Source organism: Rhinolophus ferrumequinum, chromosome 22, assembly GCF_004115265.2.
Source record: "Rhinolophus ferrumequinum isolate MPI-CBG mRhiFer1 chromosome 22, mRhiFer1_v1.p, whole genome shotgun sequence".
NCBI classification, from domain to species: Eukaryota; Metazoa; Chordata; class Mammalia; order Chiroptera; family Rhinolophidae; genus Rhinolophus; species Rhinolophus ferrumequinum.
Window position 1 is genome coordinate 51,544,793 of NC_046305.1, and position 24,725 is coordinate 51,569,517.

The 24,725-nt window shown below is 41.4% G+C and overlaps 1 protein-coding gene across 1 annotated transcript in view; it reads left to right on the forward strand.

Moving 5' to 3' along the window:
• Positions 1-326: 326 nt before the first annotated feature.
• SNX27 (sorting nexin 27) overlaps positions 327-24,725 on the forward strand; it is a 60,090-nt gene continuing 35,691 nt past the window's right edge. Inside the window, exons 1-2 of the mRNA XM_033092793.1 lie at positions 327-794; positions 23,243-23,474. Of these exons, the coding sequence (XP_032948684.1) occupies positions 484-794; positions 23,243-23,474 (543 nt within the window). The 5' untranslated portion in view covers positions 327-483. The remainder of the gene's footprint in view (positions 795-23,242; positions 23,475-24,725) is intronic.

Sequence of the window (24,725 nt, forward strand, 5' to 3'; positions counted from 1 at the left end):
TATAATTTAAGAGTGTGTTGAAACACAAACGTCAACGTGTCCTAATATTGTTTTGCGGGTCTATGAAATGAAAGAAGGGGAAAAAAAAACTTGCCCAAGTCAACAGCTGAATCAGTATACCACTCTCTCAACCACCCAACAGATAAAATTTCTAAGAGCATAAAAGACAAACTACAACTCCCAGCAGGCGTTGCTTCCGAATTGCGTCATATTATCTCAGCTCCGGCCCGGCCCAGCCCCCTCCCCGCCCCCATGTTCCAGAAACTACATTTCCCAGGAGGCTCCACGGTGCCCAACCGTCCGCTTTCCCCCGCCCCCTGCCGCCGCTTTACCTCAGCCGGCAGCTCTTTGGCCCACTCGGGTCCCGCGGTCGGAGGAGCGGGCGCGCGCGCGGGTGGTCGCGCGGCTGCTGAGAAGGACGAGCGCGCGCGGGGAGGGAGTGGAGGCGTAGGGGGGCGGGGATACGGCTCGCTTGCTCGCAAGATGGCGGACGAGGACGGGGAAGGGATTCACCCCTCAGCCCCTCACAGGAACGGAGGTGGCGGCGGCGGTGGGGGGTCTGGGCTCCACTGCGCCGGGAACGGCGGCGGCGGAGGCGCCGGCCCGCGGGTCGTGCGCATCGTCAAGTCCGAGTCCGGCTACGGCTTCAACGTGCGGGGCCAAGTGAGCGAGGGCGGGCAGCTGCGGAGCATCAACGGGGAGCTGTACGCGCCGCTGCAGCATGTGAGCGCGGTGCTGCCCGGGGGGGCGGCCGATCGTGCCGGGGTGCGCAAGGGGGACCGCATTCTGGAGGTGTGAGTATCGGGGCTGCCCGCCGCCCCACCCCGCCCCATCCCCTCCGCCTGTCCCTGCATCTCCCGTCCACCCCTGTCACCCTCAGGCCGCACCTTCCTCCCAACCCCGAACGGCCCTGGGGACCCTCGCCCCCCCTCAAGCCCCGCACCTCCGGGGGGGTTTGACCCTTTTACCTCCCACACCCCGGGTTTCTGGGACTCCCACCTCCCTGCCTGCAAGCTCCAGTTTCTGTCCCGGTGCCCCTCCCGCCGTGCCCCCGCCCCCACTCCCCGGCGGCTTTTCTGCCCCTTTGGCACGCCGCTTGCTGCTCCTCGCTGCCCCTCGCTGTGCCGCTCGCTGACAGCACCTCCTCTGAGCCGGCCGCCGTGTGTGTGCGCCCTCCCCGAGTTCTCGTGGTGGGCGTCGTAGTTTCCCGTTCTCCACCGCTCCCTCCAGCCCCCGTGGACCGTCCCTTCGGCCCTCGAGCCCGAGTAGGCAGGACCCCTCGTCCGCTCCGACTTTTCCTCCGGAAGCATCAGCCCTCCACACTGCTCTCCCTTTTCTTTCCCTACTTACCCTCTCCTGACGGGGAAGCACCCACTATGTGTTTTTCTGTTCTTCCGTGTGTCCGTCCTCTTCTCGTTTTTGTGTTCATTCTCGGAGTATACCTTCTTTTCTGACCCTTGCACGCCTTTTTTTTCTTTCTTTTTTTTTCTTTTTTTTTTTTTTTTGGGTGGTGGTGGTGGTGTCGGTGACACTGTAGTTCTCTTTACAGTAGCCCTGGTCTTACACCATGATTTTGAATCTAGTGTCTCGGTCACCACACATCTCTGAGAGCATCCCTGGTCTGACTCGTGCACCGTACTCATACTTTTGTTCCAGTCTACAATTACAACCCCCTTTTGGGTCCTTGACCTCCCCACTTTTTCTGGGCACGCAGTTTTCATGCGCTCTCCTCCTCTATCCTCTGGGGATGATCCCACGCTTGACTTCATCCTGTTCTTTCTTGCCTCGGGGTTGCTTTCCCCTCCTCGTTTTAGGCCCCTTCTGCTGCTGCCACCCATCCTCTTCCCTTCTGCAGCCCCTCCCCCTGTACGCTCCTTCATCCTTCCTTCCCCACTGCGTCCCTTAAAGCTCGCGCAGGATGCCGCCTTGTCTCGCGATTTCTGTGCAGACCTCCTCCACTACTCCGACCCAGGTGCTCCATTCGTGTTTTTGTACGTTGTGTTAACATTTATGTAGTGATTGCTGGCTGGCTGGTAGGGGGTGGACGCTGGCGTTATCTCCATTCTCAACAGTCTTCAGTTGCTATGTCTCGCTCCTTCTTACTCTGTCTTGTATATTCTTTTTTCACATTTTGGCCCTTTCCCTCAGTGCTTGGATTTGCTCTCATGAAACCCTTCTCATTTTTTGCAAATGTTATTTTAATTATAATGTCCACAAGCTTCAGGCGTTCCTCCAGTAAAACAGTAGTAAAACAGAGGTTTGCTCAAGACTTCAAAGGGGATAGGATCTTGAACGTCCCGGGCCTACAGAGCAGGCCATCCCGTCTTATTTACCTGGTGCCCCTTTCCTTATCTTTGACATGCTTACTCTGTGGTGTCCACCCGTTCTGTTTCCTCTTGCACCTCAAGAAAGAGCAGCTCATCAAAGCAAGTGTTTGGAGCTATTACTGTAACTTTTTCCGTCCTTCCTGTAAATAGATGTGTTTTTTTCCCCTTAACATCCTACATACTCTTTTCTAGTGTTCTCTAGCGATGTATTCTTAATCGTTTTGAGGGTAAGGGCATTCAGATATAGAATGCAATAGTGACCTTTCGCTTTGTACCTGGGCACCTGATTTTCTTTCTAGATAACTCAAAATCTGTGCCTGGTGTTTCCTTCCAATAGAAGCTCTTGGAATTGTCACTTTTCTTTTTCTTTGGAAGTTTACTTTGGACCCAGCTGTTTATTTTTAAATTTAAAACTACAGTGTTTTAAATTATGAATTGATCATAAAGTTCTAAATCATTTACTCTTTACAGGAGCTAAAAGAACTAAACTAAAATAGTTCTGTAGAAGACTACAGCTAACATGATTGACCATTTTGTGTGTGTGTGTGTGTACACACACACACAAACTAACATAGATGGTGTCTTCTTGCCTTTGTTGTGGTTTTTGCAGCAGAGTCCAGATATGAACGAGGTACTCTTTAGAGACCTTGGATGACCCCCTAGGGCAGGTAGAAGGGCTTACCTCAGGCCCAGGTTCCAATCTAGGTTCATTCCTCCTTCTAGAAAAAAGGCATTGCATTTTGGCGCATCCTTGGTGGTGAGTAGAGAACTTTCTCTCTTTTAGTGGGCAGGACAAAAGAACACTCTTAGCTTAGAGCAACTTTCTCTGGAAGGTTGTGATGATCAGACATCTTCCTGGCATTGGTTTCTTACCTTTCCAAGTGTTTCGATTTCTGAATTCTTTGAAGCTTCTCCTCTGCTACGGTGGAAATAGAGTTGCAGCACAGAGCTGAGCTAGTTGGTAAATTCACTGAGATCTCAACTCCAGTTGACTCCTGAACAATACGGGTTCGAACTGCGTGGGTCCACCTATATGTGGATTTTTTTCGGTTAAATACCTCTACTGTTTTCAATCCACGGTTGGGAGTCCACGAATGTGGGGGGCCAACTGCATGCATCCATCTATCTACACCATTTGCTACAGGAGACTTGAGTGTCCTCTGCGAGGGGTCCTGGAACCAATCCCCCGAGAATACTGAGGAGAAACTTAAGTTTTTGGGGAATCAAAAGTTATACATAGAGTTTCGACAGCTGGGGGAGGGTCAGTTCCCCAAACCCCCATGTTGAGGGGTCAACTGTATATAGTTTCTTTCGCTTTCCTTCTCTTCTTCCAAAGTCTGCATCTTTTCCTTAGGTTTTCAAATGAGGAGGAAGTCAGGGACCAAACAGACATGATTCTTGAGGGATATCTGTGCCTGCTGCTTGTTTTGATCTTAGTTAGGTTGACGCTCATTTTCCTAAAGCATATATATTCTAGGCAACATTGCTCAGAGCTTTTCTCTGTCTCTCAGCCATGTTCCTTACGGTAATCTTTCTTGTCCCAGCAAAGCTTTGCAAGTTGATGAAGTGCCAAATGGGGTCAGGGTTAGACATAGGTAGATTATTATTATGTAGATGGAATTTGTATGAAGTCATAGGTGGATGTCTGGACTTTGATAATTGCTGTTGAATTAAGACTTTAATTTTTGACGCTTTCCTCCTATGCACAAATTATTCCAGTTCTCATATATTGCAGTTGGACAACTGATAGAGAGGTGTGAAAGAACAGAGTAACTGAGATTTAAGGGAATGTAAGCTTAGACAAAAGGAAGAGCATCCATTTCTTTTAAAGTCCGGTTACCTAGGCCCCACCCGTCCTCACTGAATCTTGAAACAGTCATTCAGGTAAATTCTCTGTGGTTCAGTTTGTCCTTTCTCCCTTCAAAACTGACTAGATTCTACCTGCTTTGGGAAAGGGGCATATTGCAGGGCTTGGTACTGGAGTATGAACAAGCCCTCTGGGCTCTAAATTTTACTGCAGTTAGAATGTTAGTCTTTACCTTGTAATTTTTCCCATTGTAACATATATCGAGTGTCTTCACTTTGATGTATATACCTGGAGGCTAATGAGTGAAGGATGCTTTCAACAAATAGAACCAAAATAAATATATCTTGGCACTAATTATATAGTATGTGAAGTAGCATTTGATTTCAGGTTAATTTTCTTAAGGTTAAAATAGTTCCAAGGGTTCTTGATTGATTTCCTGAGAGATTCCCTTAGGAGGGTTTGAGTGTGCAGTGGATTTGGATATGGTGCCATCTATAGTTTTTCGGGATTAGGTTTGTGTGTTGGCTAGTTTGTTTTGTCTCCTTGGTATTTGGGTAGTGTGGTCTTTAGTAAGCATGGACTCCTAGGGTTGGCTTGCGTTAAAAATCATGATACAGAGAGTATATGCCTTCCTCCTCGATAGCTATGGGATAATAATATACCCATCAACTTTCCCTTGTTAAAGTTAAACCATAAGAAAAATTAAAGCCATATATGAACATTTGTTTATTGAGTTTGTAAAATTAAATTTATTGCAGTGACATTGGTTAATAACATTGTATAAGTTTCAGTTGTACAATTCTATAATACATCATCCGTATATAGTGTGTGCTCACCGTTCAAAGTCTAATCTCCTTCCGTCACCATATATTTGACTATAGAGAGTTGATTTGAATAACTTACAAACGTCTCGTGGGTATTCGTTTTTGTTTTTTGGCTTCATTTTCTGTGAAAGTTTGAAAATGGTTGACTGAAAAGAGGTTGGTGCCCCAAGAAGTATTTTTGCAAGTTAAGTGTGAGTCATGGGACATTGTCTGCTAAGGACCTCAAGAGTTACTTTCTCAATTGTAGCTGAATTTTATTCTGTTTGGCTCAGATATTCCAGGCAGGTTTTGGAAATGGTATTTGACATCATGGTTATTGATCAAAGGGATTTTTATGGCAATGATTCTCAAGCTTTAGTGAGCATAAGAATCACTGGGTAAGCGTGCTTGTTAAAAGTATGGATTCTCAGCTCCCTCTTTAAGGGTTATGATTCCTTAGGTCTTGCATGGGGCACAGAAATCTTTATTTTTTTACTCCCTTGCCAGGTGTGGGTAGTGCACTCACATGCCCAGCCCTGCCTGGAGCGACACTACAGGGGACAGGCCTTGAATTCTCAGTTCATTTTATCTTTATGGTTATATTGAGTCATGAGCTAGGGCTGTATTAACAAATACTGATTTGTGAGGCTCCTGAGTTCCATTTCTCAGGAAAATAATTTCCGTAGATAATGGGCTACTATATTCAATCGTCTGTACTTTATTTATCGAATCTTGCTAAGCTGAGGTAGTAAAGATGGGTGGTTAAGAGGTAGGAGAACAGTAACCGTCATCATTATACCACATCGTAACAATAATCATTCTGCCACCTTGCTGTTTGAAGTGTGTGTGACAATTTGCGGTGTTTTTACATTTGATCTTCGCAGCAGCCTTGTGAGGGGGAAACATACACGTATAAGCTCCTCGAGGCCAGGGGACACATCCATACTGGTCGCCAGCCAGATGTCTAGTGGCGCATGGAGGGTATTACTCAATAAATAATGTGCTGAGTGAATGTATTACTGTGATCCCCTATTTCATCAGAGGAAACTGGGTATTGCACCAGCGAGTGTTAACCAGAATTACACCCAGGTTTTTGGATTCTAAATCCAGTGTATTGTCCATTTCGTTTTTTCAGCTATTGTTGACTGCTAATAGTCAAACTGTTCTTGACTGAACAGTCTCTTAAAATTCAGTCACATCCCTGTACACTTGGACAGCAGGTGAGCTTTGGTCGTATTGTGAAATGTAACTGTCTTATGTCCCTCGTGTTACATTGGGTGGGTGAGGGGACCAAAGCAGTCATTCTTTGCCCTTGTTTAGCTCTATCTTGACTGGTTTTCGGTGAAGAGAGCATGGCAATCATAATTGCAACCTGACTCAATACTGTTAATTCCATAGGTGGTTGAGGCGGCAAATAAAACTAAATTTGATAATAGCATTATCTTTCCCTGGGAAGTCACTTCCACAACATGGCCGTGACCAGGACATGTAGATCTGTCTGGGTCATATAAGTCACTCTGAAGAAAAGTTCTCTTTCCGTCCTCACTGACTCGTTTGTTTCAGGTGAGGGTTTGTCACCACGCCCTCACAGGTAATCATTTTGTAAGATAAGTCCCTTTGGGAATAATTCTTAGGACCTGGCAGATAAGCAGAGACTCAGTTGACAAGCAAACATGATTTATGATCACTGCACAGTGCTTTGGGAACGTGCTCGGTGGTGAGTTCCTTCGTTAGATGATGGTATCACTGACACCACGGACATAACTGGCGTAGGGCCAGTGAGGGCCCTTCCGTTGTCAGCTGTGCAGATGATGTCCTTGCTTCACTGGCAGCCCGGGAGGAGCCTGTGTACGGGCGGTACAGTTCTCGCCCCACGTTTGAAAATAAATCCTTAGGCAATGTTAAAATAGTTTTTTAATTGCAACTCACACTAAGAGATACAGTTTATATTATAGCCCGATATAAGTACAAAAAAAAACACCTGAAGCAAGTTTCACAAAACTGTATTTACTGGTACCTGTCACTGGTATTTTTCAGTATGTTCGATATTTTGTACTGTTTTGTTTTTTTAAACGCTGACGTTGGCCCACTTCTTTCACGACTCATTAGGTTGTGATCCACTGTTTGAAAAGCAGTGGGTTAGGGCCTCACTTTTCGGACGTTGGCCCACTCATCACCTCATGCTCAGTCTGGTTCCACAGAGAAGCACAAACTAAGTGTCAAGTCCTGTCGGGCTTGTAGAGTCAAAATCCCTGCACCCCTGCCCTTGAGAAGCTTCCACTGCAGTGGGGAAGGTACATGTCACCATTCACTGTGTGCAAAGCAGAGTGAGGTAAAGGAGGGAAACAAAAAACAATGGGTGTTTAGAGGGAAGAGAGGATTGCTGGGTAGGTAGGTGTTAAAGGGCTTTTCAGCTGTGGTTGAAGGACAAGTGCAATTTCAGTAGGCGGAGGAAGCTGAAGATGTGAGAAGTTCTTAGAGTAACTATTAAATATAAATAAATATAAGGAATCTAAGCTTGCTGTTTGTCTATAGACAGTTGTGCCTGAAGTTAGATCAAAAAGCGCTTTGCATGCAGTGCTAAGACGTTCGGATTGTATTCTGTTTTCGAGGTCAGAATACAGTTGTATGTGCATCAATTACCAGAGCTCCCTGTGAAAATTTAGTTTTTATTTAATTATTTACCCGAAGAGGTTGAATAACTTTCCAAGGCCAAAGAGGACAATCACTATTAGAATTAGAAGAATTTCCGAGCATCTAGTCTCTTGGGCTGGCTTGTACTATATAAAGAAGGGGACGAGGGACAACTGAGCTCTAACACCCAGAGCTGCAAACAGCTGCTGAGGAGCTGGTTGCCTTTCATCTGTATTTCACCTCACAGCCCCACCCAGCGTTTCTTTCTCTTACGTGTGAAATGCCTGTACTTGCTGTTGTGTTTACAGTCCATCAGTTTGATCCTTGGATGCTGTAGGTCCCAGGTGCTCTGCCCTACCTGTGATTTTCTGAGTTAACCACGGTGGTCCGGTCGGCTCCTCTGATTGGAAGATGCCTCCTTTCATTTAAATATTTTATTTGGCATGTTGTCGGGAGTTGAGGGGACTGAAGACAGGGAACTGAATATAGTACTAAGATGTATACCTGTTGTCTACCTTCACAACCAAAATTCATACATAGACTCTTCAGATAAGTTTAAGAATTGGGGGTGACCACAAAGTAAGTTTTTGCTTTCTCTCCGGAGTGCAGGCATTCATTTTCGTGGTATGGTGTCAGTCAAATACTAGGTAGCACGTGGATAGACTCTTGTTTATTACTTACTGCTCCCTGCTAACTGACTAAGGTTCTCATAACATTTGAGGAAATACAACTATCTGCAAGGTATTCAAGTTGCAGAGTAAGCAACTATTTTTGAGTCCCCTTATGTATATTACCTACAAGGGACTTCCATTATTACGAAGATGTCTTTTAAACAGTGATTTGTTTTTGCTTGAGCTATCGGAAACTGCACATTCTTGTGTCAGACCTCAGCGAAGACTGGAATGACAGACCTATGTATTCTGTGGGCTTGAAACACGAGTCATTAATTTACTTCTCTTTGGAGAAGGAGCGTCGCAGGGCGTCAGCTGCTTGTATGGAGTGTCTGGCAGCTGTAATGCAGAGGCTAATTCCTCTCGGAACTATTCAGGGCGATTCACCAGGAAGTTGGCCTCACCCCCTTATATCTATGTGACTGTATAGTTCCAGTTATTTATTTAGTATGTTTTAAAAATCGGGAGATTGAGTAACTTAGTATTTGGAGACCTTGGAAAATGGGATGACCTCTGTGAAAGTTGGGGAAACTTCTTCCACTGCTTTTGCTCACCAGTTTAATCATCTATAAACTTTGTGATTTCTAATCAGTGTAATTTGTCTATTGAATATACCGGGCCGGTCACTGAATTCTTTTTACCCACTATTGTTGTTATTTTGATTCTAGTAGGGTTCAGAAACTACTTTTGGGGTCTGTTTTCTCAGGCGATGTAACCTGCGTCTACTTGGAAATGGCAGTCAGTTTCCCCACCTGGTGTTTTGAATCCAAGGAAACGTGACCCTGAAATTTCCCTTTATGAGTTATGTGCTAGTAGATTTTTCTAGATTTCCCTATCCTACCCAGTTGTCTTTTATGTTGATTCAGAAAAGGTCTTACTGTACTTTTCTTCTTGTTCAATAAATTGAAATAGACTATAGCTTACAGAAACTGGTCTGTGTCCACCTTCCAAAAGAAATTGTCCACATTTAATTTGGATTAAAGGATGGTATTTGATTGCCAAAGGGCCATTTCCCTTCAAAAGTATATCTCTTGTTGTTAATTTTTAAGGGTGTCTTTCATAGATGAACATATTTTGAACTGTTTTTTTCCAATAGTACTGGTGAATTTATACTTCTATTCACACTCATGTAAATTATCTCTTGAGACTAAATGAATGTTTAGGAAATGGGTGTTGGTTCAGGATGCAGGCTGTTGCCCCAGAACAAACTTACCAGATCATACAAGGAATCATTCTTTTAATTTCATGATGTAGTAGTTCAGAAATAATGAAACAGAACTTTTAAAAATTGATTTCCTTCTTTGGTAATTTACCTGACTTGCAAGCTAAGGTTGTTGATAAAGCAAGTAGATTTTGTTCTTTAATTAACTTTCACTGTACACAGTGTATCAAATGAAAAACATCTGGGGTTGCAGTTTCAATTGGCCACGTGGGCAGTGGTTCAGAATGAAGCAGATCTCAAAGCCTGAGTTAGTGCAGGGAAACTGAGGACGGATTGTTTGCTGGTGAGTAACTGAGTGAGGGAGTCCTCAGAAATAGTGTACATAGGAGGGAAGTGAGGAAAGACGTTAGGGAAGCTTTTACGGCTGTTAGCAACTTTCTTACTCATATCTAATGTTTATTATCCCGCAGTGTGAAGAAGTAACCCATTTTCACATCTAACCTTACATTTGAGTAGAATCATAGAGTTTTATGTTGATCAAGTTTGTAAAAACAAAAATTGAAAAACAAAAAGTCCTGTCAAAACAAAATCAGTGTATACTTTTATAGTTTTAGTACCGGAACCTTCTTGAAGACCTTACTGGTAATTCTTTAGCCTCTTATCATGTGAGGAAACCCATTGTGCTTAATTTTTTTCATACTAAGTCTGGTGCATTTAATTTTCATGATATGAAACAGTGTAATTACGATTGATTATTCCTAGAATTCACAGGAAATAAAGACTTACCTTTTTTTTTATTAGTTTCAGGTGTACAAAACAATGTAATAGTTAGACATTTATCATTTATACCCCTCACAAAGTGATAACCCCCTTCCCTAATCTACTACCCCTCTGACATCGCATATAGCCGTTACATTTCCACTGAAGACTTACTTTTTAAATGTCAATATGTTTATTTCTTATTCTCCTTTATCTCATTTTGCTATCCTTGGAGTCAATGTTATATTTAAAAATTGATAAAAACAATTTACTTTTCAGTGTATTTGAATAAAAGAAAACAGCCTCACTTTGAAATTGGTTACATAATTAAATGCCATATTTTACTCTTAAGCATTATTCCCATAATAGAAAGCAAAATGATCACTAATACTAAAACTAAAGTTTTTCAAAACTAAAGTTTGAAAAATGTAGAGCTTGCATAATATTTTTAGTATTTCCCTGTAAGAAGTGAAATCAGTGTAAAAGTTAAAAATAAGGGATGTAATTACGGAAGTTCATGAAGGAAAACCATTATTGTATTTGTGTGTTAGCCTTAATAGATTTTTTTCATTTATTCAGGGAAAATCTTTAATGAGTGCTTAGTACGTGACAAACACGGGTTTAGACGCTGGGGATACAGAGCTGAATGACATGTAGTCCTTGCCCTTAGGAAATTATGGTTTGGTGGGGGATCTGGCAGATTACCAGACAGTTTTAATACTGGAATAAACCCAGGGAGGGTAAGAAAATAAAGATGGCACCCAACTCGCCCAATTGGATGAACAAATTTAGAGCAATTCCTCTGAGTCCCCGGAAGTACTTTTCTGGGTTTAGTTACTTAAGCCAGTAAATGCAAGGGCCCAGGGACCGTGTGTATCTTAACAGGAGTCTCCCAGATGCAAAACGTACTGCAAGGAACGTGTAGTTTATTGCTCAAACCAAGACACTTCTGAAAACGCCAGCGGCCCATTCATTTTGCCAGGGCCGCGGATATACACTAGGTGTGTGCTGGCGACCTGGGACACACGTTTACAGCCTTAATCATTTTAACGGAGGAGGCTGTTTTAAGATTTAAGACTGGACTTTTGTGTTGTATCAGGTGGGAAATGAACAAGTTTTTATTCTTGGTGTTGGTGACAAGTGATTACATTGGCTTGACGGTCATTATCAGGTAACAAACTTTTTTCTGAATAGCTTGATTATAATTTTGTATTTATTTAAAAAATACTTTAAATCCTTAACCCTTATACTTTTTTCCTGAATGACACATATGATTTATTTATTCAGAAATAAATCTACCTGGAAGATTATATTTGTAAACTGCTTTGGAAGTAGGTTTGAAGAATCTGTTACTCCTTCCAGAGTAATAAACCCTTGCTATTTCTGACTGGAGGTACTAAGGTTGAAAGACAGATGAGCCTTATTTGTACGTTTCCTGTCTCAGACAGCATTCTCTCTGTCAGTAGCACACTCAGCCAAGGGTAAAAAGTCCCCGTGATGGTAAGCAGCTTATTTGACAAGTTATTTATTCTTTTTTTCCTTTTTTGGGAATTCCACATGCTACTTGACACACTCACAGTTTCTCATCCCTGCCAGGGCCATACTTTATTGTTATTAATACTCTTCTTTTGCCCAGTGTTAAATATCTGGATGTGGGTGCTTTAAAATATTGGTATAAATGTTGAATTTTTGCTTTGGTACTTATAAAAAGCACTAATGGATTGTGAACTCGGGTTGGAAATCATGTAATTTGGACCACATGTAGTTGACATTTGTTTTCCCCGCATTCACTAAAGATGAGGTTTTTTTTGTTTGTTTTTATTTTTGGCTATGGTTTGAGTCAAGACACTTTTATATTCTCTTTTCCTAGTAAAGAATAGTCTGTCAGGATTATTGCATTACATGACAATGGCCTTAAAAATCTGAAGACAAAGCAAACTGATTGTAATTTTGAGACCCTATAACTTTGATGTGGTAGTTTTCTGCTCACTTGTATTTAGCAGTTATTCAGGCTGGAAAATGTTTACATTAAATCATAACTGAAGAGAGGCCAGATGGTTTTTGTTGTTTTTGATTGGGGACAGGGAAAGAAATAGGGAAGTGACAATTAATGAAGTTATTTTGTGCATTAGCTTCCTAAGTGAAAATAAAATAACATTTAACTGTCTGAAGGTTTAATTGATTTAAAGATTTCAGTTCTTGGTTTGATTTTCATGGCAGAAAATGGAATAACTTGCCCCATCTTGTTTTGAATTATTCACTAAGAAGTCGTGATAGAGTCCTACTCTTTAGATCAGGAATTCTAATGTTTGACAACAGAGGTAGATCTACTTTGATATACAAAGGGTGCCAATGTACACACATTTTAAGAAAAGAAAAAACTGTATTAATATTGTAATCCTCAATATATACCATTAACAGAAGATGAATACACATCACGTTTGAGTTCTGCAATGACAAGAGGGGCTCAAAGTGGTTCCCATCAGCGTCCAGACACTTCTGATTACGGCAAACTACTGCTTGAGCAACACTGAACAAAGTGTCCACTTGTATGTTTTTTTGGCACCCCTGGAATATGTATATGTGTGTGTGTGTGTGTGTGTGTGTGTATATATATACATACTATATAAATAGATAGATATTATATCCATCTATATATATGAGATTTCATTCTTAATTTTTAAAATTTATTAAATATTTTAATAAGCTTTCCTTTATTTTAGAGTAGTTTGAGGTTCACAGAAGAATCGAGTGGCAGGTGCAGAGGTTCCCCATTCACCTCCTGACCCCCACGTGCGCAGCCTCCCCCAGGGTCAACGTTCCCTACCAGAGGGGCGCATTTGTCACCGTCGGTGAACCTGCATTGCCGCATCATGTTACCCAGAGCCCATGGTTTACATTAGGGTTCACTCTTGGTGTTGGACATTCTGTGGGTGTGGATAGATTTATAATGACACGTGTGTTTGAGTTTCTTCCTGTCTTTTCGTGGCTGATAGCTCATTTCTGCCAGTGTTGAGTAGTACCCCTTGTCCAGAAGGACCGCTGTTCATTTATCCATTCCCCCACGGAAGGGCGTTTGGTTGCTTCCAAGTTTTGGCGATTAGGAATGACACTGCTGTGAACATCTGTGCACAGGGTTTTATGTGGACATACATTTTCAACTCCTTTGGGTAATACCGAGGAGCACACCTTCTGGATGAAGTGGTAAGAGTTTGTTAGTTTTGTAAGAAGCTGCAAAACTCTTCCAAAGTGATTATACCGTTTTGCATTCCCACCAGCAATGAGTGAGAATCCCTGTTAGTCCATCTGCTTGCCGGCAGCTGGTGGTGTCCATATTCTGGATGTTGGCCATCCTAATAGGTGTGCAGTGGTAAAGAAAAATCATTTTTTAAATTATAAAAGTATGTAAATACGTTAGAGAAAATTTGGAGACTAAGGAAGAGAAAAATAATTACCCATCATCTTACCCTAAAATAACTACTTTAGTAGTGTGGCTGTCTTTTATTTATGCATTTTTTATGAAGTTGAAATCATACTGTTATATGCCATTTGTAATCTAATTTTTTAAATTCATGGACTTTATTTTCTGGAACAGTTTTAGGTTTACAAAACAACTGAACAGCTAGTATAGAGCGTTCCCATAAATCCCTTTCCCAGCCCCACCATACACAGTTTCTCCTTATGAACAGCTTAAATTTGTTAGACTTAATGAACCAATGTTGTAAATTATCATCAGCTAAAGCCCACAGTTTATTTGGATTTCCGTATGTTTTGCCTAATGTCTTTCTGTCCCAGGACCCCACGCAGGAGACCAGGTTTCATTGAGGTGCCTCCTCTTGACTATGGCAGCTTCGCAGTCTTTCCATGTATTTGGTGACCTTGACTGTTTTGAGGTCTGCTCGTCAGGTATATCACAGGACGCCTGACTATTGGACTTTGGTTTTGTTTTAATGATCAGAGTGGGGTTTGGGTTTTGGGGGGAGGAAGATCACAGAGGTAAAGTACCATTTTCATCAGTTCGTATCAAGGGGCCATATAATCATCCTGATGTGGGGTTGTTACTATTGACCGTGATCATCTGGCTGAAGTGCTGTTTGTCTGGTTTCTCCACTGTGAAGCGCTTCTTCCTTATCCCCTCTCATATTGTACCCGTAGTGTAGGAGTCCCTGTGTGCCCACGCTTAAGCAGTGGGGAGTTACGCTCCCCCTCTTTACAGCATAGTATCTCTAATTTGTTTGGAATTCTACACAGAAGGATGTCTCTTCTGCTCCACGTATGAATCTATTCAGTCGTTTATTTATATCAGTATGGGCTTGTGGAGATTTTACAGTTCGGGTTATATAATCTGATACTACGACTTGATTTTGTTGCTGCAGTTGTTCTAGCTTTGGCCGCTGGTAGCTGCTCTTCCAGTCGGCTCCTGTGCTTTTTTGCCACATCCGCATCAGTGTGTGTTTGCTTTTGAGCATTTCTTTACTTTCTGGCACTACAGAATGATCCAGGCTCCTCTTGTGTATTTCCTGCCCCAGCCCTGGAATCAGCCATTTCTCGTAGGGTCCCTGGTTCCTTTTACTATTGGAGAAGGGTATTTGAAACCCAGTATGGTCGTTGCTACTAGGGTGTAGTTTTTTTCTGGCCCTCTCAGCTGACAGGGTAAAGAAATGTGTGTGTGTATATACATATATCTATAAATATTTCTATATGTAACCATCTGTATCTGTATTAAGTGAAACGTGAGTTCTCACCGATGTCTGTGGCTTTCCTCCATTACCATGGACCGTTTGGACCCCCCTCCCCTTGCTGCTCTGTGCATTTCTGCCCTAACAGTGAGAAACTTGGCTCCCCACATCCACCGTTCATTGACTTCATGGTTCAGGTCCAGTGTACATGGATAGAAATATCACAATTGTTCACGTGTACCCCATGGGAAAGAAGTGCATTGACTGGAGTACAGTTCTTACGTGCAGCCCCTTTTGCCTTTAGTCTTACGGAGTTCATTTCCCGTTACTTAGGTCTGCGCCTTTGCCCTGCCCCCATTAGTGAGGTTGTTTGATACACATTTGAGATAGAGTTAGATTCTCTTCTCCCAGTCGGGTTCCCTCAACCTACTGATTTTTTAAAAATGTGCATACATTAAGGCTTGCTCTTTGTGTTGCAAAGTTCTGTAGGTTTTGACAAATGCATCATGTACTGTGCCGGTATCCTACCGAAGAGCGTCACTGCCGTGACAATCCCCTGGGCACCGCTCATCTTTCTCCCTGCAAGCCTTGGCCACGCACTGATCTTTGCTCTTCTGGAATATCGTATAATTGTCAGATTGGCTTCTTTCCCTGAACAATTTTCATTGAAGCCTCGCTCCCCTACGTCTTTTTGTGGCTTGGTAACTCATTTATTTTTATAGCCAAATAATATTCCATTGTCTGGATGGACCACAGTTTGTTTATCCAGTCACTTATAAAGGACATTTGGTTGCTTTCAGTTTGGAGCAATTATGAATACAGCTGATGTAAACATCCTATTTGTAGGTTTTTGTGTGAATATGTTTTTAACTCAATTGGGTACATACCTAGTAGGAGTATGATTGCTGGATCCCATGGTGAGACTACGTTTAGCTTTTCAAGAAGTTGTCAAACTGTCTCCAAAGTGGCCGCACCGTTTTGCATTCCTGCCAACAGTGAGTGAGTTGCTGTTGCTTCATGTCCTCGTGGCATTTGATATTATCAGTTGTTTTCTTAATGTAACCATTCAGACAGGTATGCAGTGGTATCTTGTTTTAATTTGCATTCTCTCATGATGAATGATGATGTGTAACTTTTCATGTGCTTATTTGCCATCTGTATATCTTCTTTGGTGAAGTGTCTGTTGAGATCTTTTGTCCATTTTTTAATTGGGTGTTTGTTTTCTTATTGTTGAGTTTTAAGGGTTCTTTATATATTTTGGATACAAGTCCTTTATCAGATACGTGTTTTCTGAGTATTTTCTCCCATTGTGTGGCTTGTTTTTTCATTCTCTTAACAGGGTATTTTGCAAAGCGTAAGTTTTTAATTTTAATACCATTCAACGTAGCAGTTTTTTCTTTCATGGATCGTATTTTTGTCATTGTATCTAAAATCTGATTGCCATACCCAACCTCACCTAGATTTGTGTCCTGTTATCTTTTAGAAGTTGCATTTTTATAATCCACTTTTTACCAACATTGGTTGAAACATTTCTAGATTGTTTTGTTCTGCATATGTATATTTATACTTTTAAACGATTGCTTTATAATTAATTAGGTGGTTGTGCTGTAGTTTTCTTGACCATTCATCCCCTACAGTTGGCTTTTTTATAAGAACAGAACTTGGAAACAACCTAAAAAATGATGAATATGTTTGTGCCTCACTTTTTCTGAGTTCAGGATTATTTCATTTATTCTTTCAAATATTTGAGAGCAGTCTGCAAGTCACTATAACGTTCTTTCTCTCATGGAGCTCACATTTTGATGATCTCCTTAGAATAAATTTTCAGTCATGCTGTTGTGAGTTGAAAGAATATGAACAGTTTTATGACTGTGATGCACATTACCAGTGAAATTACTTTCCAAAAGGAAGGATTTTTCCTTTTTATATGGTCATCGTCTCATTTTCCATATGATATAAGTTAACTTTAAAAGTAATTGAGATGGTAATCTTGTGCTTCTTAAATTGTTGACTAGATTTGCGGTTTATTAGAAAAAGCTCAAACATTTAGAAACCTTTGGCCATTTACTTTCTTTAGTTGTGTTTCTCTTGTCCTATCAATAAAGTGTTCTAAAATGTAAGATGCGAAATATTTCTGAAACAGAATTCCAAAATGTTCTTGATATTTAGTCATCCAGAATAGTATTTTGTGCAAACACAATCAAGCTTCACTTCCTTTGACTATGTTCATTGCTTATGCATGTCTTAATCTCTTATCTCAAGTTTAAGGGCAAAGTATAGCATGATTGCTAAGACAGTTAGTCAATAAAAATATTTTCTGACTTGATTGTTTGCCTAAGTAAGATAGCAAGGCAGAGTTAGGTGCATAGGAGCCAACCTAAGCCAGTCCGATGGTTGAGCTACAGTGTTAGAAAGCACACATCCTCACATTGCAGTAGAGTGGCTCCTTGTTTTCGTACTTTAGTGTCCATTATAGCTGTACCCACCGACTGGGTAATGAACCAGTGAAAAGGCAAAGGAAGCGTCTCTCTTCGGATGTGTCAGGGGTCTGTCTCTTTTTCTCCAGTTCGTGAGGTCTTCATCAAATTTCCAAGAAAATATATTGTAGAGAAGGTAGGGAGTTGGTTTAAAAAGCTTTGTGTAATTGAAAAGATACAACAGCTATGTTTTTTAAAATTACTATTTAAAAATATTAAATAGTTCCAGTCACCCAAATTCAACTATTAATATTTTCATGCTTTGCATATTGTGACTTACTGCTGAGTGTATTTTCTATGCTGATAATCACAATGGACAGTGTTTTTATATTTTAAATGCAAACACCCCCAAACAAACAACTTGTAGTCCATCTTTGTTTTTTGCCTTTAACATACTCTAAGGACTTTTCCACGTTTTGCATATAGTCTTCATAAATATTTTTAAAGAATTGTATAGTCCATTTGTTTGGTGTACCTTCCTGTCCTTCAGCGTTTTCCTAATGTTAGATATTTGGCTGAACAAATTCTTTTTCAAATACTCTGTCAGAAGAAAATTTCTTACAGCTTTGAATGCTAAAACTCTAAAGAGGAATCTGGGTCTCAAAAAACAAAATCTGAATTATATTTGTAATGCAATATAATGATATTAATCCAAAGCTTAGTGAATTGAATTTTGTCTCTCATATGATTGCTTTAATAGACTTTTACTCCCTGGCTTCACTTTATAATTGTCTGTTGCTGATGGTCTTCGCTACACTAGGTTCGAAATGTGTCCTGTTGTTTATGGGAGATTAGGAAAAGAAGCCAAAGGAGTAGTAGGGTCAAAACTAGCCCTGGCTTAATTTTCTCTTCATTACTCTGTGAAATAGGCTTGTAAGGCTTGGAAGTGATGACAGTTTTTCCAAGAAGATGTGGGCGGTGAAGGAAAAAGGATGTGTTCTGTCCATTAAACAGTTTCATGCTGCAGACGTGTAGGATCTTCATGAGACAGCTTGTTCATAACAGCAGAAAAAAATGCGGAGCAATCGAAAAGTAGAATGGGGTTATGTGTCATGCTGATGGACTGCTAGTTCATATAATATTTATAAGTGAGGACATGTAATAACTTTTTAATCAACTTTATTGAGGCTTAATTTACATACAGTCAAATGCACACATTTTTAAGTGTAGAGTTTATGTTTAGACAAAAGTCTAGACCATTTAACCATCACTTTCATCACTTCAGAAAGCATCCTCGTGTTCCTTTGCATTCAGTTTTCATCCCACCCCCGTACCCCAAAGACAACTACTGATCTGATTTAATTTCTACCACTATCGTTTTGCCTATTCTGAAACTTCAAATAAAGGGAGTCAAATCAATCAGACTCTTCTGTCTCACTTCTTTTGCTCAGTCAGTGTGTTTTGGAGATTTGTCCATGTTGTCAGTATCGGTAGGTTGGTCCTTTTTATCGCTGAGTAATATTCCATTACACAAGTATCCCACAGTTTGTTCACGTGTTGGACTTTTGAGAGACATTTGGCTGTTTTCAGCTTGGGACTATTAGGATGAAAGCTTCAGTGAACATTTTGCTTTAATTGTTTGTGTGGACATGTTTCCATTTCTCTTGGGTTGTTAGGTCATGTAGTAAATGTTTGTTCACCGTTATAAGAAATTGCCAGAATGTTTTTGTTTTATGCTCCCATCAGCAATGTATGAGAATTCCAGTTCTTCCGCATCCTTGGAAAACTTGGTTTTGTCACCCTTTTTTAATTTGAACTGTTCTTATGGACATGTAGCTATTGTGTTTTAATCTACAAAATTGAAAAGTATGTCTTATTGCTTGCAGTTATAGGAATTCATTGTCTATTTTTTACAGGCTGCCTCTGAGGGACTAATTACTCTTGAGTTACTTTCTTGTATGTCACAGGGGGGTCAAAATAATATTCTGCTTACCACATAGCATGGTTCCTTCCTGTGGGACATATAGTGATTGGCTCTGTCTATTTCCACCCATATCTAGTTTCATTATATATAGCTTCCTTCACAAGCACTACACAAAAACAAATCCTGACTATTTAGAGCTTTTTCCTGCTTCTGGGAGTGTTTGTATTAGCTTTGCAGTTTCCTCAGTTGGCTAACTTTAGTTGAATAAAAGTCTTATCTAAAAAGCCACGCCCATTAGTTAGCTAAAGGCTTCTGGGATGGGCCAAATTTTGGTTTCATGCAAAAAATGAGAATTTGATTAAAATTTGCAGGTGTGTCTTTACAGTGCTGAAGACACAAAGTAAATTGAGTATCATCTAGTTGCCTAAGGAAATAAAATTTTGTGGGTTTGTTGGAGTTTTTTGGTAGCCTTTTCTACCTCTACATTTTATTATGGAAAATTTTGAACATGCAGAAGAGTTGAAAGAATAGCACAGTGAAGACCTGCATACCTCCCACCTAGATTCTGTTAACATTTTGCTGTATTCGTTTAATCATATCTGTTGAAACATCTTTGATAGTCTGTTTAAGCTACTGCCTTCGTTTGTGGAAGAAGCATAGTGGGTAGAAACTACTGGGCAGTAGATAGTTTTGTTGGTGTAAGTCTTAGAGGTTCTCTGACCCCTGGTCTTATGCCGGTGACTGTCTTGTGGTCCCCATTCTCGTTGGTTGAGAGCTCAGTGCTTTATTTTCAAATGAATTCCAACTAGATTATGTTGCAGGCAGAAGAAAGAGAAGGGACATTGGTGGCGGAAGAGGTTAGGAGGCCAAGATACCCCTGACTGGCTTGCACAACTGATACAAATCCTGTCACACGAATAGCTACCATTTATTGAGTGGCTCCCATGTTCTAGAGCTTTATCCCATTTTAGTTCTCACAACAGCTGTGTTGCTATTGATATTATTGGCCTTATTTTATGGATTTGGAAATCGAGGGTTAATGAGATTGAGTAATATACCTCATGTTTTACCTGTTAAATGGCGCCCTTGGTATTCAAACTCAGGTCGGTCTGACTCCAAAACCATGCTTTGAACCAGAAGTCGGTACTGCTGAAAATTCCCTTGATTGCAGAATTCATAGTTTGCGTTCATTTATGTTTTCAGAATTGTGCACATTGGGCCACATCTAATTTGGGCCTGGGTATAGTAGCATTCTTGGGGAAAGGAGCTTATCATATAAATATTTTTATGACTGTCAAGGCCTCTTAATTCTTGAGGAGGGAGGGCCCTTTTTGAAATCAGATATCCTGGGGTTTTTACTGACCTCATTTCATTCTCTGAAGAATGAAGAAATTTTCAGCTTTGTATTAAATTGTGGAATGTATAGCATTCCTTCTGTAGCCGAACCAAATAAATACGAGCAAGTGGGTTTAGGATGTGGCAGTGGTAGTTCTTTCCTGCCCTTTTTTTTTTTTTTTTGAAAGATGTTTTTGGGATGATAGCCAAGTTGAAGCTTCTTACTAATAAAGAAGTGAAACCTAAGCGAGCTCCCTTATTGCCCCGGGGCCCTTGCAGGAAGCCTCTCTTTGGTTTCTCTGATGGTCTTCAGGGCCTGTTTCTGTGAGTGACCCAGGGAGCAGTGCTTTCTAACCTGAAAACTAAATGGGTGCAGGTGTCTTGAAAGCAATAGTTCTGAGCCTTTCTAGAGATTACATATTCCTTTCTGAAGCTGATGAAAGCTCTGGACCCTCTCTCCAGGAAACAATATATATACATTCGCACAAATACAATTTTACATACAAATTTTGTAGGTGTTCACTGGCCCCCAGGTCTATTGACAGAGCACCCCAGATTAGAAATCCTTTAAGGGAAAAAAATCAGGCAACTGAAAAGTAAGATTTGAGCATGAGTTCTTAAATGGTTTTCACAAATATGCACCTCATAAAATTGTACTAATATGAAAATCTTGTTTTAGTATCCAAGATATTTTGTTTCGTCTCAAAGTGTTAGTGGTTCCCATTTTGTTTAAAACAAACAAAATTAAGAAGGATATTCGTGAGTTAATTGAGATCCTAAGGATAGAGGAAATCCTCCATGTTGATTTCTAACTTGCTTTTTTGATTTTATTTCTTCTACCAGCAAAACATTTTCTCAGAACTACTAATTAAGGCCAAAGCTTTAGATGAAATCCTTTGCCAGTCTCCAGCATTAGGTTTCCATTTCTTCTTTACTCAAAATCTCTTCATAATCAACAAGTACATAGCACTCTTTCCTTTTGGATACTTTTAAATGCGAGTGCTCAGGCAGTCCTCCCGGCAAGTTATGTTTTGTTAATCCTCACAAAAACCCGCTAGGGGTTTATTATTGTCCCCATTTTACAGCTGTGGACAGCATTAGTAAAACAGGTGAAATAACTCGAGCAAGACCAATTCTGGTACTAAAAGGCAGGTTTGAACCCATGTAGGGCTAGCTCCAAAGCCCATTTTCTTCTTATCATCCTGCTCTGGGATCAAAGAGTTGACCATCTTTTCCTGGTCACTAATTTGACCTGATCGGAGTTTTAAAAGCCCAAATTTCCATCGGTGGAATGGGCTCTTTATTTCCTTTTACAGCTAGCCAATTGTGAAATTACTGGTGTGTGTGTGTGTGTGTGTGTGTGTGTGTGTAAGTAAGTTAGACTTTAGGTTGTGACATGTCAAGAGTGCTGGATTTACTAGCTAGATTATTAAACTCAAAACAAGGAGAGGCGAGCGGGGTGATCTCTTGCCTGTTCTGTTTATATAAATGGATGTTTGAGATACCAGACTCTGACAGACAATTCCAGTGACTGAAAAGTCTGTGGAAGGTTCGTGACTAAACTTAGCATCATTTTCAGGAAGGAAAAACCCTAATGGTTTGGAACAGGCCTGAAGAAGAGTTGAACTCTAAAAGGTAGTTAAGATTTTATCAAATCGACTGAAGGCCAGGTGTGTATTTCTGACCCCGCTTGGGCTAGCCCCGGTGGGAACCCCCGGGTCAGCTCGCTGCCTGGTGGATTTGCTGAGGTAGCAAGCTGGGTCAGCATTCTGGGAAGGTGGTTCGGTTGGCTGAGTGAGTTTTATGAGACTCAGCATCTTTCCTGACAAAATTAGTGTTCTTCCAAACCTTGTACTTTTCCTAGTTTCAGCCTTTTTATACGCAGTGAAACAGGAAGGAGAATGAGTAGGTTGGTTTACTATCTAGCCTTAGATGTACATTTTTTTAGTGTGAACAGAATCCACAGAGCTTTAAGTGAGGGAGCACAGAGCAGGAAAGAAGTAGGTAGAATTCTGAGATGAGTAGAAATGATTGGGAGCCCAGAGGAAGTTGGGTCAGGTACTGAAGTTTTAGAGAGGTGATCTCGTTGCCTTTGAAAAAACGGAGTGATAGAAGAAGCTGGTGTGTATGAAGATATGTACCACTTAATTCCCAGGGTGACAAAACTTGGTATAAAGGAAAATTAAGTTGACTAATTTGAAGATATGGGGAGAAATCAGATATAAATGTCAAAGAATGAAGTTGTACTTTTTGAGTCTTTACAAATTAAGGGGATGTATTTTGCGACAAATTTCCTTTTAGCAGAATTTCCAGGAGGTTTAAAAAGGACAGTTCAGACGGCAGGATTATTAAAGGGCACTTGACCTGTATTTTCTACGTGCTTGTTAGGATGAGGAGATTGGACTCTTCAGCTTTAAAAGCTTTGTTTCCCTCTCAGCTTCGTTCACCTCCTTCCCGTGTGTTTTTCTGAAGCTGTGTGTGGGATTCTAGCGTAGAGGAAGGCTAGGTCGTCTCACCTGTTTCCATTCCCCACCCCGCCATAAATTTGCAAACACTTTTTGACACTGATCTGTAGAAATCTAAACAGCTTGTCTGGAACCAAACCCCTCCTTTGATTTTATGGTTCATTCTGCGTGACACTGGAGTGGGGGCAGGAGGGTGGAGCTACAAGGTGTTTGGACCCTTCTGGTTCATGGGATTGTCTTTTTCCCTTTTTCCCCTTAGGAACGGCGTGAATGTTGAGGGGGCGACACACAAGCAGGTGGTGGACCTGATCCGAGCAGGCGACAAGGAATTGATCTTGACAGTGTTATCTGTGCCTCCTCATGAGGCAGACAACCTAGATCCCAGTGACGACTCGTTGGGACAATCATTTTATGATTACACAGAAAAGCAAGCAGTGCCCATATCGGTCCCCACATACAAACATGTGGAGCAGAATGGTGAGAAGTTTGTGGTGAGTGTCAGCCCAACTCCATCCGCACACAGCTCGCTTTTGTTTCCCCCGATCTTAACGGTGCCGATGCCCCCTAGAGCGCTAGAGGAACTGACTGCCGCCTAGGTCAGTTTGCCAACCGGGAAAGTGGGTTCGCACGTACGTAAGAGACCCTGAACCTGATTTATTGCAGGGCGAACGACGGTAATGAAGAGTCCTGTTTCTGCTTACGTATGATTCCGTTTTATTCCAGACAGTTTTAAGTTTGCCTTCTGGCCTGTTGTGAACGTGTGTGCATTTGTTTTGTTTGCCTGGTTTAGTTGTGTTTGTTTGTTCTTGTGTTGGTTGTCATAGCTTGTTGCTAATGGCAGTCTCACTGTTGACTCCATAGAACAATAGCGCAAGTGTAACCTTAAAAGGTGGCATCTTCCAAAACATGGGGGCCACACAGTTTGTCCATGTCAGAGCTTACGAGTGCCCCGTACTCCTCTCCACCTCTGTTCTTTTCCGTTTTCTCTGCAGATGGCTGTGTGAATGATTAACTCTCGTTTCTCCCAAGGTCCTACTTATATTCTGAATGCAATTCACGTGAGCTGTTTTATACGTTTCCGTTCTGTTGCTGTTGCAGATGTGCAGGAAAGCCCATCTTGAATTTTGGGTGATGTGTGCCAGCCCCTGCCTTTCCTGAGTGCCTTTGTTTCTTCTTCAGCACCTGATTGCCGCTGGTAGCCCAATCTGCTTAATTTTCCTCTTGGTTTCAATATGCTTTATTTGCCTTTGATTATTTGGAGAATGTTGACATAATGAGAAATTCATTATTCTTTGTTAAAAAATGCAGTGGGTTCCGTTAGATATTGGCAAACAGACTACACGTGTGTAAAGCTGACCTGCTGGCTAAAGTTGCAGTCTCTGAAACTGAGATCTGTCCCCTGTATAGGAATGAGCCACTAGACATTTCCAGTAAATTCTTTGTGTGAGAAGATGAGAAAAGCAAGCAAGGCAGTTAGAACAGTTCCAAAAGGCTCAGATCATGTTTGACTGCATGTGTGAGTTGGCTGGAGATGACAGCACATGGGTTTCATGTCAGGTGGTCTGCGTCTTCTCAGAACCGAGCACGCAAAACAGAGTTTTGTGTTTCCGAGGTGCTATACTTTGAATCATAAAGCCTGTAAGATCTGGAAATCAAGGTCAGGCCCTAAAATGGAGCAGATTGGACGTTGAGACCTTTTGGGAATTGCCTAAGACCTTGGGAAGCTCTGTCGACTTCAGAAG